Consider the following 16,401-nt stretch of genomic DNA (forward strand, 5'->3'; position numbering starts at 1 on the left):
GTCCATTTAAGGGAATTAAGTTTCTCTTGACGCTTTGGAAGAAGTATTCAAATGCAAGCAATTAATGTAATAATTACAGTTCCTTTTTACTTGTCACTAGATTTGGTCTCCAAAACATTTACCTATTGATGCTTTTGCAGTCTTGTTACTTGGAAGTTATTTGAAAGCAGTAAAACTGAATTGCTTTTAAAATGTTATGTAATTCAGACTTTTATCTAATTCAGATGGTCTGTACCGCGATCCATCTAAATTAGTTACGTTTTTACTGTACTCGAGCCTAAGCAGCACGTTGATTAGTTCTGGAGAATCACATTAAGAATGAGTGTGGATAAAAATAAGCAAATGTAATGAAAAGCTTTGGGGAAGTAATCCCTCCCAGCTTTCCCCCAAGAGAAAGGTTATTCAGAGTATGCTGCCTGGTGTTAAGAATCACCAAATCACACTGGCTATTTTTAAAACGCCTCCCCTGTTTGCATTCAGTGTTCCAAAACACTTAATAAGGACCCTGCGAATTGAGTCTGGCTGCTTGCTAGAGAGAAAATGCAGCCTTTCATCGCTCTGTGTTTCTCCTGGAGCTAATGTTATGATCAATAGTTGCTGGCATAATTTAGATCAATCAGGAGTTTAATTGCCATTTGGGAAAGTAGTTCTTTTTAAGATGTGGAAAAGCAAAAGAGAACAGCGAATTTATAGGGTGTTGAATCCAGGCCTTAAAAAAAAAAAGAAAAGAAAAAGAAAGGAAAAGCAAAAGGCTGTGGAGAGAAATTGCTGAAGCCCATGTGTGCATTTTCAGAGTCAGTATATCTCCTGAATAACAATGTGACAGAATTGTGGCCACCTTTGTCTTAAAAGGACACTAGTGTCCTCCTCACATCATCTGACTTTCAAATGAAGCCCCAAACCCTGGGGGAAAGCATGGTGCTCTGTGGAACAGACAGTTCAAAGAGTCGTCATCTTCAATTAGTACAGAGCCTGAGCTAATGAAAGCGCCGTTCAGCGGCTTCGTTTCTAGCCGAGCAAATCACTGCACTGCTCAACTTCATTAGCTGGCTCTTGCCTGCTCCCCCCTCCCGTGGGGTGAGTGCTTAGATCCCCCGTGACTTATACCACTGGCTCCAGGATTGTCTTGACCATGTAAATATCTGCTGAGAGTCATCAATGAGAATGTCACGGGGCCCGGTACAGGTGTTTTTTTTTTTTTTTTTTTTTTAATATTTTATTTACTTTTGAGAGAGAGATAGAGACACATGAGCAGGGGAGGGTCAGAGAGAGAGGGAGACACAGAATCTGAAGCAGCCTCCAGGCTCTGAGCTGTCAGCACAGAGCCCGATGTGGGGCTCGAACCCACGAACCGTGAGATCATGCCCTGAGCTGAAGTCGGACGTTTAATCGACTGAGCCACCCAGGCGCCCCCGGTACAGTTTTGATCAGGGGGCAGACCTACATGTCTGTGGGATCTAGTTTGGGTGACTGAGTTGTTCTCCAAGTGCCTGGCTTTCCTTTTTGACACCAGAGTGATCATTGCTGCTTCCAAGAGCAGAGTGCTTCAAGTCTGTTTAGTTCAGCTTGATCAGGATCTCTTGAGCACCTGTCGTGTCCAGTAATGAATTCGGGGGTGTGGTGGCCATCGCACTCCCTGTCGGGCAGCCCTTTGTTAGTTTATAGGCCACTAGTTGTTTGAAACTATAAGTGAACTGAATTCAGTTTCGATGGAGTAGATCCCTGGATTCTGACTCAAATCTTGATTTTCAAAATCAAGAATTCGGGGGGGGGGGGGAGGTCCCAGAAGAGGCCCCCAGGGCATTTGGCACTGATGGATCATAGTGTTGGTCTGACTGCTAAATGTCAGCTCATTTCCTAGATCCCGTCCTTCTTGCTGCACTTATGAGGAAAGAAGCAGAACTTTTTCTTCATATTTTCTTTAGTAACAGCTTTGTTGAGATATAATTGACATAACATGCAAGTCACCCATTGAAAGTATACAGATCAGTGGTTTTTAGTGTATTGGCAGTTATGTGGCCTTCACCGTAAGCAGTCTTAGAGCATTTTCATGATCTCAAAAAGAAACCCCATACACTTTAAGTAGTCCCTCCAGCCCCATGCTCCAGCGCACCCCTACCCCTCAGTGCTCCCCTGCACCCCCAGAGCTCTCGTGCACCCCCAGCACTCCTGTGCACCCCTGCCCCCCACCCCAGCACTCGTGTGCACCCCTACACATGAATCAGCTTCCTGTCTCCATACGTCTGCCTACTCTGGACATTTCATATAAATGGAGTCATGCATATTTTTTCCTTTTGTGTCCGGCTTCTTTCATGTAACGTGTGTTCAAGGCTCATCCATGTTGTGTTATGTGTCGGTGCTTCATTCCTTTCTATTGCCAAATAATACCCCACTGGATGGCTGGGCCACGCTTTAGTTATCCATCATCAGCGGATGGACATTTGAGTTGTTTCTGCTTTTCTGTTGTGAACACTTATGCACAGGTGGTTGTGTGCATATGTTGACGGTCCCCTTGGGCATGCGTACACCCAGGAGTGGCCGGGTCATATGGTAACTCTGGGCTCAACCGTTTGAAGAACTGCCAGACTGTCTACCAAAGTGGCTGCCCCACTTCACGTCTCCACCAGCTGTGTATGAGGGTTCTGATTTCTCTACATTCTCGCCAACACTTATTATCACCTTTTTGGTTCCTCTACCATTTGGTTTCCTTCTGGAACATCCACAGTCGGGTAGACTCTAGAAGCCAGCTCTTCCCATAGGTGTGTTTAGTGTACTGTGTATTTTCTCTTGCCTTGCTGGACCCTCCTCCTCCCTGCTTTCTATGCCCCGGGGGGGCCGGCCTCAGTGGACTGGCCCCCTGACTGCCCAGCGTTCTAGCTGGCATGGGTTCGACCAGCGAGACCAGGAGGAAGGAGGAAAGGAGAGCGGGGTATTGATGCTCCCGCGAGGCAGTGCCGTCCGCACTCCCGTGCTCTCCCGCCTGTCCGTGGCTGTCCTCCTCCCCCTCCCTGGCAGCGGTAACGGCTGTGCTCTGCTGCTAGACGTGCGGTTCGGTGCCATTCCGAGCCCTGCCCGCACCTTGTGAGTGTCCCTCTGTGAAGTCCCCTGGTGTGCGTGTGCCCTCCGTTTTCTGCCGGGGCCCCGGCTGACCAGGGGAGGGACTGGTTCCCTGCCATCACCCTTCTGCTGCTGGACTGCTCTCTGTGTCAGCTGAAGACCGCGCGCTCCAGCATGATGTATCACCGGCAGCCGTCTGTGTCATTACAGGCTTATATGAAACTCGGGGACTTCCAGAAGGCCGTGGTGGATTGCGAGTGGGCTCTGAAGGTAAGAAGATGGATCATTTTCCACATGACAGATTTGGCCTGCCGGCCCCGGCATCTCGGTCCTGAAGGGAATGGAGGGGAGCGGCCGGGGTTTCATGGTGGGCCATGAGCTCTACTGTCAGAGCCTCAGTTTCCTCATCTATAAAATGGGATGAACGGAATTGTTGTAAGGGTCATGGTGAGGCACATGGAGCACCCAGCTCATAGTAAGTGCGCCCAAGAGGTGCTGTGGATGCTGGTGTTTCAAGGTTTACATTGCAAGGGCTCATCCTTTACCTCCGTGCCATCACGAGCTCCACTCCATGGGGCAGTGGTAAAGCCTCCTCTTTCTAGGACCAACCACAGGAACTTGTGTGTGCAGTGCAACTTGTGTGTTGTCCTTCCTTATCAGTTGGTGCTTTTCCTCTAGCTCCAATAATTTGGTGTCTTTGCGGAGGAATGAGAGGCAGACAGAATTCCTGCTCTTCAGCCTGGAGACTAGTCAGGGCTCAGGCAGCTCACATGAGGCCAGGCAGAGTCCTTCCTCCCAAATCTGCCAAAATGGCCCATTTAAGGTGAGGAGAGGTGAGGACTGGCGGTGGAAATAGTACAAGAGTTTTTAAAAGAGAAATATCATGATCACTTCTCAGGGACGTTATTTCAGATGACTAGCTTCATTCCCCTCCACCGAGTCGCTCTGTCGTCGGGGCTTTAACTGAAGGGCCGGAAGCACTGTTTCTCTCCTCGCAGCAGGGCTGCTACCAGAGGAGAGTGAGGCCCTGCAGGGTCTAGAGGGGCGAGCAGGACCTTTCTTGTTACATACATGCTTCACCGTGAAACTCCATGAAATGTATCTCTTTGTCTTAATATCACCATAGTATCTTCAATAACTTATAATCAGGTAAGACTGAAGGGCCAGGAGGAGGCACCAGGTTTATGTTCTGGCCCCGATCCCTCGGGTTCAGCACCCCCACCCACCCCGGGGTAGTGAGCGCAGCCCAAAACAAGAGGGTGTTTTGACGGCAGTATGTTGGCCACACCTCCTTCCTTATTTCTTATTGACAAGGTAAGCAAGGGGAACTGGGGTGAATTAGAAACTCACCTTGATGAATAACGGTTTCTAGAGCACGCGGGATCCTCCAGAACTGACGGGGGTGCGATCTTCCCTTAGAAGATCGGGCGCAATGGCAAACCCTGTCCCGCTGCACTGGGACGGCCTTGAAGTTACAAGCGCTGCCCAGAGCTCATGACCTCGGCACGTCACAGCTTAGGTCCAGCCTAGGTCCCCAGCCTGTCTTGTCACTTTATGTGCCCATGATTTCTTTTCTGCCCCCACTCCATACGAGAAGAGAGAGGCAAGGATGTTTTCCTCGGTTATGCTAGTAACAGCGAAAGCCCCCACTTATTGCTTCTCAGGCTAAGATCAAGTGCAAAAGCCCCCGTCTGCTGTGTGCTGGCCATGAACCTCACAACCGTCTCTTCTGTTCAATACTGCCGTCATCCTTATTTTTCTGTCAAGGAGATCAAGCCTTGGACATGAATAAAGTGACCTGAGCAGAATCGCGTAGCTGGTGTTGGTCTTACTGTATGCTGGTGTCTGAACCCCTACTCCGTACAGCTTCTCTACTGGACCTGAAACCCCACAGTCCCTTGGGTGTGGATCTTGCTCCCTTCTGTGGGAGAAACGATCTCCCAGTGGGGCTCCCAGGAGAATGTGTTCTGATCTGAAAAGGACCAAAGAGGTAGTCACACCATCATCGTGCTGATTCAGGGTAGCACGCTGGCCCTTTCCCAAGTGTTAAATGAAGCACAGTGTAATTAATGGCAAAACCAAGACAGAGTGGGCCCAGCAAAGCGGACCTTAAAAACCTCTGACATCCAGCCAATCGTGTGAATTGCCCAGCGAGGCTTCCAGGTGAAAAGGCTGTGTAGACACTTGGAGGACTGGGGGAGGTGTGTGCGGAGCGCTGAAGACGAACAGTGCCAGCCGGCTCTGTGGCAAAGCTGTGATTTAAATGTTTCACTCTTTAAAGGTAGTAAATCAATAATGCATGTCCGTGCCGTCCCATTATTAACAGTGTTAGTAACTTTCATGCCCGTTTAAGATTTTTAACACTTTTGAATTGGCAGAGACAAGCTCTTGTGATGATATTTCAAGACTCCTGTTCCTCGTCAGGGAAGATAAGGCAGCGAAGCTGGTTCTAGTTAGGAGCAGAGTCATTTCTTTCTTGGTGGAACACTTTCTGCATGATAAAATCCTTCGTCCTCTGAAAACTGGACTCTCTTTTTCTTTTTATCTTTTTTAATGTTTATTTTATTTTTTGAAAGAGAGAGAACATGAGTGGGTGAGGAGCAGAGAGAGGGAGACACAGAATCTGAAACAGGCTCCAGGCTCTAAGCTGTCAGCACAGAGCTCTATGCGGGGCTCAAACCCAGTAACCACGAGATAATGACCTGAACCGAAGTCAGATGCTTAACCGACTGAGCCACGCAGGTGCCCCAAAACAGGACTCCTTTTAATGGGATCTGGGGCTCACCTGAGAAATCCTGGTGAGTGATGACACATGATCAGAGAGGGAGGGGCTGTCAGTGAGGACTTCCCTCACAGCCAGGCCAGAGGAGTCACGACCAAGCCGCTTCTCTGTGACGCACGGACAGGGCTCTGAGGCTCCCAGTGTGTTCTGCCCCCTTCTATGACCCTGCCAGTGAAGGGCCAGGGAACATTCGGCTTTCGTGGGCTGCTATGCTGCCACTTTCCCCTTGACCATCCCTTTCCTGCCCTCTTGACCTCATCCTCATCCTGGAGAAGCCTGATTCTCCAGGCTTCACTCCCTGGCTCCCTGCCTTCTCTCTGCAGCTTCCCCTTCAAGGCTCTTGTCTCCTCTCCTGGGTCCAGCCGGCCCTCAGGCCTCCTTCCCGTCTCCACCTCGCAGGCCTCAGGTCTCCCTCATGGTCTTGGCACCGCCAGAAAGATGAGGCGTCTAGGAACAGACTCGTCGTCTTCCCCGCAGCCTTCCCTCTACCAGCCCTGACTTCCACCTCTGTCCATGACGTGTGCTGTCTTCCAGGCACCTGAACCCCAGACTCGTGACTGGACATCCTCCTCCTCGCGGTCATCTGTGACATAGCTCTGGCGTCTGTCCTCTCCCCTCCGCCACCAAGACAGATGCAGCCCCTCATTCTGCGTCACTGTGTTGGTTTCCTCACTGGCCGCTGCCTTTCCGCCCCGGTCAGCGCTGTGCGGCACCCTCAGACTTCCCTGCGGGCCGCCGCTGCTCACTCACCCCTTCCAGCCCCTCCCTGCCCCGCTCCGGCCCCTTGTCCTGGATGGAAGCCCCCCGCCCCCTCCCACCCCCAGACCTCGCTCGGCCCCTTCTCCCTCCCTCCCTCCCTCCCTCCTCTCTTCACCTCTGCACAGCCTTTGAGACTCAGCTCGGATCCCTCCTTCGCACACTCCGTGTGAGACCCGGCCTCTCTGGAGTGGGTCTCCCTCCCCTCACCTGCTGTGGCACTTTTCTCAAGGTGATTTGGTGTCGTTTGAAGCCTTTGGGGTGGAGTCAGATGACCAGATTTTAAATCCCAGCTCTGCCACTTGGTATCTATGCGACCGTGAACCTCTCTAGCCCCTAGCTTCCTCATCTATAAAATGCCGATAATAACTATATTGACTTCATAGAGTGGTTTCAAGGATTATATGAGATAATTCGTGTGAGCCGCACAGTAAGGACTGAACTCTAATGCACTATCACTTACTACTGCCGTTCGCTCAGCGCGTCAGGAAATGATGAGTGTGAAAATGCATCTCTAATGGCCTCTCCAAATAGGACAGTGTTGCCTCTTCAGGACTATTCGGCTTTGCTTCAGAGCCTCCCTCCTGCCCTGAAACGGGCAGCAGCTGCTGTTGTAACGGTTGTTGTAGCCACTGCCGCTGATGCCGGCGCCACGCTGAGCGTCCGCGTGCATTTCCTCCTCGCGACAACCTGCGAGCGAGACCCTGTCACTGTCTTCACTTTCCACGTGAGGAGAATGAGCGTCATAAGAGTTAGGTGGCCTGGCCAACACCCCACCTCTGCTGAGAGGCAGGCCAGGATTCCCCCAGGACTTTGCAGGTGCCTAAGCTTGCACTCTCAGCCTCTTTAAGTCTAGACCCTCGGAGGGCATCCCTGACACAGTGCCTCACCCAGAAAAGGGTTCGGTTAGCTGAATGCTGGAAGTTATAGTTGACGCCTTTGCGCCCGATCAGTCCCTCTGGAGTTGTAATCATTAGGGGCGGGCAGGTGAGGGGCCCCCTGCGCAAATGCCGCGGTCTCCCGTAAGTTTCGATCCCCATCCTGCCTTTTGAAGGGGGCGTCCCTCCTGATCTTCGGTGATAAGAAGCTCCCAGGATGTAGGGTGTGCTTTATCGCCAGACCCGCGAAGATGTAACCTCAGCTGTTGACCCAGCTCTCTCTTCTGATAAACCAGCGGTCCTTAAGCTTGGCCGCCTGTTTACAGCACCCGGAGAGCCTGGGCCCTACCCTGGAGTGTAATTTAACTGCTCTGGGGTTCAGCCTGGCCTTCCAGGTTTTGATTAGCATCCCAGGTGATTTCATGTTGAGGCAAGGTCGAGAGCTCTCCTCAACTGAGGGTTTCTGGTTTGTCTCCTGATTGAGTCTCATTACATGGAAATGAAAACTGGCAAGTGTCATTAATTAATCTGATGGAGAGCTTACATGTGCACGCAGGCTCCTTGCAGGCACCAATTAGTTTGGTCGCAGACGCACAGAAAAGTTTTAATTGTCAACCCTGGTAGCCGTGCTGAGAACCAAAGTTCTGCCTTAACTCGATTAGCTAGGCGGTGAGGGGGGTGGCTAATGACTTCAAACCTTCTGAAACATCTGATCACTCATTCACTTTTATGCAGTGTGATGAAAAATGCACAAAAGCATATTTCCACATGGGAAAGGCCCACCTGGCCCTGAAGAACTACAGTGCGGTAAGTTCTTAGAGGAATGGAAGGGGCTGGTTGGATCCCAGAGCAAGGCTGCAGATTGTCTCAGAGAAGGACCACGTTCCTCCAAGCTGACTAGATATTAATCCACCCCTTACAGTATTTTCCAAGGTACATCTTACGATGTGTTGAGTTGGGAAGGACGTTGAGTGGCATCCCCACCTGCTGTGGGAATCCCTTCTGCAATACCTCTTACCAGTGTTCCGTCAGCGCCAAGAGAAGCGTCTCTGGAGAGAAGAACAGATGAAAACAAAATTCACTTGCAATCTCTCCACTCAAAAGTAACCATGCAGATATATAGGCAGACTAAGATACTATATGTTGTGAATGGTGGCTTTATTGAGCGATAATTCACATACGAGACAGTTCATCTGTGGAAGGTATACAGTTCAGTGGGTTGTCACATGTTCACAGAGATGTACAGCCATCACCACACTCAGCTTTAGAACATTTTTGTCACCTCCCCAAAAGCTCTATAGCCATTATTAGCACTCTCCTTCCCCCGACCCCAACCTCACCCTGCGGCAGCCATTAATCTACTTCTGTCTCTATACTTGCCTAGACTCTTCATATAAATAGAATTATACAGGAGATAGTCTTTTGTGACTGGCCTCTTTCACGTAGCATAAGGTTTTCAAGGTTCATTTATGTTGTAGCATCTATCAGGACTTCATTCCTCTTAGTGCCGAATAACATTCCATTGTATCGATAGGCTACATTTTATTTATCCATTCATCGGTTGATGAACATTTGGGTTATTTCCACTGAGGACTATATGAACATTCATGTTCAAGTTTTTGTGTGGGCATGTGTATGGTCCTCTCAAGTATATTCTATCCAAGAGTGGAAATGCTCTGTTACATAACTCTATGTCTAACCTTTGGAGGAACTGCCAAGTGTTTTCCAAAGTGGCTACACCATTTTACATGCCCACCAGCAGGCTGTGGCTTCTGTTGCTACACATCCTGGGCAATACTTATTATTTCTTTTTGATTATAGCCATCCCAGTGGGTGTAGAGAGTAACCCGTGGTTGTTTTGATCTGCATTTCCTTGATGGCTAATGACATTAAGTCTCTTCTCATGTGCTTATTGGCCATTTGTATATCTTCTTTGGAGAATAATCTCCAGATCCTTTGCCAATTTTTTAATTAGGTTATTTGTACTTTTATATTAAGTAAACAGTACTTTATATATTCTGGATACAAGTTCCTTATCAGATAAATGATTTTTCAGATATTTTCTTTTACTCTCTGTGTTGTCCTTTTGCTTTCTTGCTTGTGTCCTTTGTAGCACAAAAAAATTTTAATTTTGATGAAGTCTAAATTATTTATTTTTTCCTTTGATTGCTTATACTTTTGGTGTCATATAGAAGAAACCATTGCCTAATCCAAGATCTACTTCTGTGTTTTCCTTGTTTTATGGCTTTAGCTTGGATCCACTTTGAGTTAACTTTTATATATGGTGTGAGGAAGGGATCTAATTTCATTCTTTTGCATGTGGATATCCAGTTATCCCAGCACCGTTTGTTAAAATGACTATTCTGTCTCTCACGGAATGATTTTGGCACCCTTGTCAAAAATCAGTTGATCACAAATGCATGTATGGTTTTATTTCTGAACTCTCCATTTTATTTCATTGATCTATATGTCTCTTCTTATCCCTATACCATACTGTCCTAATTCCTATAACTTTAGTAAACTTTGAAATTGGGAAGTGTGAGTCTTCTACCTTTGCTCTGCCTTTTCAAGATTGTTACAGTTACTCTAGGTCCCTTGAGTTACCATACACGTTTTAGGATCAGCTTTTCAATTTCTGCAAAGAAGCCAGATGGAATTTTGATGGAGATTACATTGAATCTGTAGATCAATTTGGGGAATATTGCCATCTTAAAAATATTAAATTTTCCAATCCATGAACGTGAAATGTCGCTCCACTTAGAAAATTTTTTTTTTTTTTTTTTTTTTTTTTTTTAAGAAATGGACTTCTATTGTACATTTTAAAAATTCTTTGTTTGGTTGGATTTTACTTCTAAAAGTAATACAGGCTTATTCTAGTAAGGTCAAATAATAGAAAAGTGGAAACAGAAAATGTTCTGTTCACCAAGTTCTGTTCACTCATTCATTCATTGAGTTAATTAATTCACTTAGCAAACATGTATACATGCTTTCTATGTTTCTGGTACTGTCCTAGACAATAGGAATGTAGTGGCAAACAAGACAAACTCCTTGACTAAATGGAACTTACGTTCTTGGGATAGGTGAGGCCGGAAGACAGGAACCAAATAAGTAGATGTGTAGTCTGTTGGACAGTGATGTGTTATTAAGCAAATGAAATCAGGAAGCAGCAAAGGTGAGATTGGGTTCATATGGAGTGGTCAGGGAAGGCCTTTCTGAAGGAAGGAAGGGAGTGAAGTGAGTAAGCCATGTGGATATATAATGGCGGAGTGGTCCAGTTAGAGGGATAGCTGGAGAAGAGTGATAGGAGATGAGGTCAGGCAGGTGATGGGGGCATGGGAGGGGACTAATTCCCTACGGCTGTCCAGGCTCTTAGAAGGGCTTTGGCTTTTACTTTGAGTGAGCTGGGAGCCATCGGAGGCTTTTGAGGGAAAGAGTGAAATGATGTGACTCATGCTTTAAGGGATCACTCTGCAGCATCACTCTGCTCCATTTATATCCCTCCTCCTTATGGGCTTACCTGACAAGTAGTCTCCTGTTCTCTCTCAGTGCAAATATCATATCTAAAATTTGCAGTTACATTATGACTACTCCTGTCCCAACCAGACACAATCTGTGAGAATTTTGGGCTAGGTATTTTTCCATCACAGGCTGTATCTGACAACACTATTTTTTTTTTTTTTTTAATAAACCCTGAAATAATACCTCTCACCCCGCAGAACCAGCGAAACCTAAACAAAATGTCAGATGCACGCTGTGCTCCCCAGGCCTGCCTCCTACACTGGGAGCAAGAGGAGGCTGGGAGGAGATCATGAAGCTTAGCCCTGTGGTACCCGGTGTCTTTCTTAATAATCACCTTTACCCCCGGACCACTCGTCAAGGTCTTGTTTCTTTCTTTCCAGTCTAGAGAGTGTTATCAGAAGATGTTAGAAATAAACCCCCAGCTGCAGACCCAGGTGAAAGGTGAGGATGTTCCTGCTGGTGCCCTTCGTTTGAGTTCCACTTTCGCTTTGTGCTCTGGCCCTAAGGTGCCTTGCGCCCCTTCCCCGCACTTGGCCTCAAAGCCACATCGAACCCTTCCTATGAGGGTGCCTGCTCCTCTTTGTTCTCCCACTGAGACCTTTGCCTTCCTCCTTTCTACAACCATTGCCCCTTAGAAACTTCTAGACAGGGCATAATGTTGTCCCTGAATCCCCAAGATGGTTTAAGATTCTGGGTATAGACTGTCCACCCTTCCTGAAAGTTTCCCTCCTGAAGCCAGGGCAGAATGACTTTACTGCTTCATGCTCTCAACCTCCCATCCTCAAAAAAGCTGCTCTTTCTGTGGTGATGTTGATTGTTAGAGTTTTTGTTTGGTCTCCTTTCTTTTTCTTCTCGTTTTGCTAGAATACCTCAATCAAGTAAATCTCCAGGAGAAAGCAGATCTTCAAGAGAAGGAAGCGCACAAATTGCTGGGTTCGGGAAAGAACACGGCTGTGACGGTCAAGAATGTCCTGGAGACCCTCTGCAAGCCCCGCCAGACACTCCTGTTCTACGCAGGAGGGATCGAAATCCTGACCGAAGTGATAAAGGACTGTAAGCCCAAGATGCGCACGGCCTCGTGGATACAGTGGGTGCAAAGGGCCGGTTGAGAGGCCAGCCCTGATGCAGCCGAGAATCCCCGTGTCCCTTCCTTCCGCACACACTCCACACCTGCCATGTGCAGGAAACATGCTAAACAGGGTGTGCGGGAAACGTGCCCCCGCCCCAGCCCCGCCTCCCCCAGAGCACACATGGCGTTCAGCACACACACAGTACCCACCCTCACAAACCTCCCCTGCTGTCCGGGAGCGGAAGTCGGGATTCTGCAGGATGCACTGTAAGGTTCACCCCATTACATTTAATGGCTGCGTAGGACATGCAAACAGCTTCAGAGCAAACCTGAGCCCTCCCGCTCACGAGAGCCGTGTGGTCTCCTTTCCCAGTTCTCGTAAACCCTGATACCAGACTTACACTACTTTTTCACTCAGCGATGGGATGCTGTTTGTACCACGAGGTGGGGTCTCTAACCTCCCTTTAGCATATGATGGAGGACACTCAAATGCCCTGTGTAGTTTCCTGGAGGTCTTAGGTTCAGAGCCTAGAAATGGCTTCAAAGTCAGTACTCAAGGGCAGGTGAATGTGCTAGTTCATCCCAGAGGGTGAGCAGTTCCTGGGGACTCTAAAGATTACAGAATGATGAGTTGTCAGATAACCCACCAGGCCACGCAGGCTCAGCTCCCCTTCTCTGAATGGGATGTCCCTTCCGCTGGGGTGACAAGTGGCTGATGACAGCCGTAGGTTTCGGAAAGTAAAGGTGTTTGTTTCTGCCCAAACCGTTAATTTGGTGAGTTTGACATTCTGTGTTGAGTGTCTCACCGTTAGCTGGACCTCAGCCAGACAGTTCAGGAGTCTGACAGTTTCTTCTGAATTTGTTCCAGGCCCAGAACAGACTTTATTCCGAACACACAACGGATTCAGTATCATCAGCGAGAGTGAGGTCATCAGAAGGTAAGGGTGTTTGTAAAGCCAGCCAGCGGTAGAGCGAGGAAGGACAACCACTTTCTCTCAAACCCCTGCTCGCACAGGCAGTGACTTCCCTGGGTGGTCCGATCCTTCAGTCAGAGTCGGGGACCCGGGAGAGAGCACTGCTGCCCCATGGGCACCCCTTGGGCTTTGCGCCTCAGGTAGTTTGAGTTACGCCACAAGCACCAAGCGCAGAGAGAGAAGGCGGCCACGGAACTTCCAGGTCCTTCCAGGCCCTGCAGGCCCGAGAAGTGACCCTGTATCTGGGTTCCCACCAATGTTTGCAAGATTGCTCTTTTATTTTTATTGCCCATTTTCAGTGGTTTGGGTGCAGTTCCCCAGGCTTAGGAGGGCACTGATGTGGGCCGGAGTCACGGGCACACGTTTGCACGCGTTAGGAGGCCCATGAACACTCCATGGCCGGCTGGGCCGCCACAGCTCATCACTCAGCGTGTGGCCATCGCGCGTGGCTGCGGCTCACCAGCCTCCCTCCGTGTAGCCTGACTCTTAGGCCTGCGTGACTGTCCTGGAGCGCTCTGCCCACTGGTCCCGGTGACGTGCCGCTCTGGGCTGTGACATTACTTTCTTAGACCCGCATTTGAGGAGTCCAGAGGTGAAATGAAACCAACTACGAAGAAGACCAAGACTGCTTTCTAGTTTTAATATTGCTGTCCTTTGTTCGTTCTAGGTGCTTCTCCACGGCAGGGAAAGACACAGTGGAAGAGACGGTGTGTGTGTCTGTCCTTAGACTCTGGCAGGCAGTGTGCGCTGGGAACGGTAAGCCAGGGCGCCCCGCTAATTGTCACTGGTGCGCCGCACCCAGGCACGATCGTTCCCCCCGTGGGCCGGGCCGAGGGAGCTGACGTCCAGACCTTCCCCCAGAGAGAGCATAGCGATCCGAGGCGGGGCCTGCGTTAGAGTTATGTCTGCCTCCCTTACAGCTGCCTTGACAGGGGACAGAGTCCCCGTCAGCATAGTGACGGGCCTTACCACCTCAGCCCTTTGCAGACTCGTGACCTCAGCTCCCGCACTGGTGGTGCAGGGGACAGAGATGTCCCTTCCCTGTCCACCTATAACTATTGTTCCTTTTTGCTGACCACGGTACCCATTTCAGCATGCCGAGATTTACGCTTGTCCCTGCTAGCATCTTGTGTGTGACACTGATTCGCGCGATCATGAGACAGTATAATGCTGCAGGGCTACCATGTAAACATTCATTTACCTTTTTACACTGCAGCATCCTCTGGGGTTCACGAGGTTTTTGCACAGTCTCTCTTACCCCTTTGCAATGTAGTGAATGTAAAAAAATTTAAGTATCTCCCTCATGTTAAAAAAAGTGATGGTTCTATAGGGAAAGGTCCGACCTTAGACAGAAAACTCTGGAAATAGGAATAGTGCTGCCTGGGTCTCCTCTTCCCAGGGCTCCTGCGGGAAGCCAGTGATAGAGCTCGTGGGTGCGATTTGCAGACCATAACAGGCTGAATATGGGATAGTGGGATTTTTTCCCTTGATTTAGTAGAGTGAGGGGGTCATCAGAAGTTGCAGAAGACTAGAGAATCAGGGGACTCTTTCCTGAAAGGAATTATGCTCAGACTGATACCATTATCAAGATGCCCTGCTGCTCTGTAGGATCCTGCGCTGGCCCTGGGGTGGGGGGCAGAGGCGATCTTGCACATCCCCCCACGGGAGGGTGGGGAGGCAGGGCTTGCTGGCCGAGCATCTACTCAGGGTGAACCAGACGTCGCCCTCCCTCCCTGCGGCCCTGATTTCCTCAGGCCACACCTCCCTGGGTTTCTGTGACCCCTGGGGGTCACTTTTTTCTTTAACATCAGAAAAAATGTCAGACACAGCCTGTGATATAAACGCCCTGTCAGATCCGTGAAATCTCGGTGTACCCAACTCAGTAACGACAAAGAGGTCTTTAGGAAGGACGAGGGGGTGCTTACAAAGTGAAGGACACAGAAGGATGTCCGTGATAGACTGTCGGGTGGGAGAAGAAGCCAGTTCCAGGATAGGATGGGTCACGTCTTGAACGTTCTTCACAGGAAGGGTGAGGATAGCTCCTTTCAGGAGTGGGCTCACTCGGAGGGGTCCCAAGAGGCGGGGACCTGCATTTCCAGCTTGTGGATTGTTTGCAATGAGCTACTTTTCCAGTATGAGAAAAAATACATAAACTGCACAAACTCTGCTCTCTCCGCTCCGGCCTGCCCCTCTGCTTCCTCTCAAATTCACACACGTGGCTAGAAAACGACCCGGGTGAAAGGGGGCAGATCCGTGCCAGCACCCTGGAATAGAGTCACTTAACGCCTCTATTAATAATGTCCTCACGTGATACCCCAGCTTTCTAGGAAGAGCCCGGTGGTTGCTCTGGCCACCATATGAAATGTCTAAAGACAGCCACAGGTAAGCCGAACCCCGTCCCCCTCCTCGCGTCCTGAATCCGCACACCAAGGAGCCTTGGACCGAACATGTGCAGCCCCCGTTGCGAGCACCGTCAGGTGCTCACTCACTGACCCTCCTTAACACCTCGGCAATGTTGGCAGCCCTCCCCGTTTCTCTGATGAGGAAACTGAGGGGCGCAGGAGTGGATGCTCGGCTGGGACCCGGGGCTGCGCCCCAGGGCTCGAGCCCTCACACCTCATTACCCTGCTTCTACAAGGAGGGCAGAAGGGCTGGTTTGCCCGGGGGGACGGTGGCAGACGGCCGGTCTGGCCGCCGTCGTGTGCCTGAGGCGCCCGTGCCCTGTCTTGCAGAGGAGAACCAGCGCCTGCTGCTGCAGCGCCCCGACACGGCCGGCCTGCTGCCCGCGCTGCTGGCCTCCCGGGTTCCCGGCCTCCGGCACCAGAGCCTGGCGCTGCTGCTGCAGCTCGGCCGGACGGACCACGGCCGCCAGCTCGTCATCCGCCACCTTGACCTGACCCGGTACGGCTCCACAGCGGGGTCCCCCTGCGGCTCCTCACGCCGTCGCCCGCACGGGAACGCGGCCCGCCCCCTGCCCGTGGCGCCCACGCACCCCGTCACCCGCTCGGGAACGCGCGCCCGCCCCCAGCCCGCGGCACCGACACGCCGTCACCCCCACGGGAACGCGCTCCCGCCCCCAGCCCGCGGCGCCCACGCGCCCCGTCGCCCGCACGGGAACGCGGCCCGCCCCCTGCCCGCGGCACCGACGCGCCGTCACCCCCACGGGAACGCGCTCCCGCCCCCTGCCCGCGGCACCGACGCGCCGTCACCCTCACGGGGACGCGCGCCCGCCCCCTGCCCGCGGCGCCCACGCCCCGTCACCTCCACGCGGACGCGCGCCCGCCCCCTGCCCGCGGCGCCCACGGGCCCCGTCGCCCCCACGGGAACGCGCGCCCGCCCCCTGCCCGCGGCGCCCACGGGCCAGCT

General features: G+C 50.8%; 1 protein-coding gene across 2 annotated transcripts in view; it reads left to right on the forward strand.

Annotated features, from left to right (window-relative positions):
* TTC12 (tetratricopeptide repeat domain 12) overlaps positions 1 to 16,401 on the forward strand; it is a 46,241-nt gene that overhangs the window by 13,583 nt on the left and 16,257 nt on the right. For both annotated transcript variants that reach the window (XM_039229224.1, XM_039229225.1), the window contains exons 7-13: positions 3,268 to 3,327; positions 8,209 to 8,280; positions 11,373 to 11,433; positions 11,857 to 12,045; positions 12,930 to 12,999; positions 13,703 to 13,791; positions 15,768 to 15,936. In XM_039229224.1, the coding sequence (XP_039085155.1) occupies positions 3,268 to 3,327; positions 8,209 to 8,280; positions 11,373 to 11,433; positions 11,857 to 12,045; positions 12,930 to 12,999; positions 13,703 to 13,791; positions 15,768 to 15,936 (710 nt within the window). The remainder of the gene's footprint in view (positions 1 to 3,267; positions 3,328 to 8,208; positions 8,281 to 11,372; positions 11,434 to 11,856; positions 12,046 to 12,929; positions 13,000 to 13,702; positions 13,792 to 15,767; positions 15,937 to 16,401) is intronic.

Source organism: Hyaena hyaena, unplaced genomic scaffold (assembly GCF_003009895.1).
Source record: "Hyaena hyaena isolate Hyena2069 unplaced genomic scaffold, ASM300989v1 scaffold_36, whole genome shotgun sequence".
Lineage (NCBI taxonomy): Eukaryota > Metazoa > Chordata > Mammalia > Carnivora > Hyaenidae > Hyaena > Hyaena hyaena.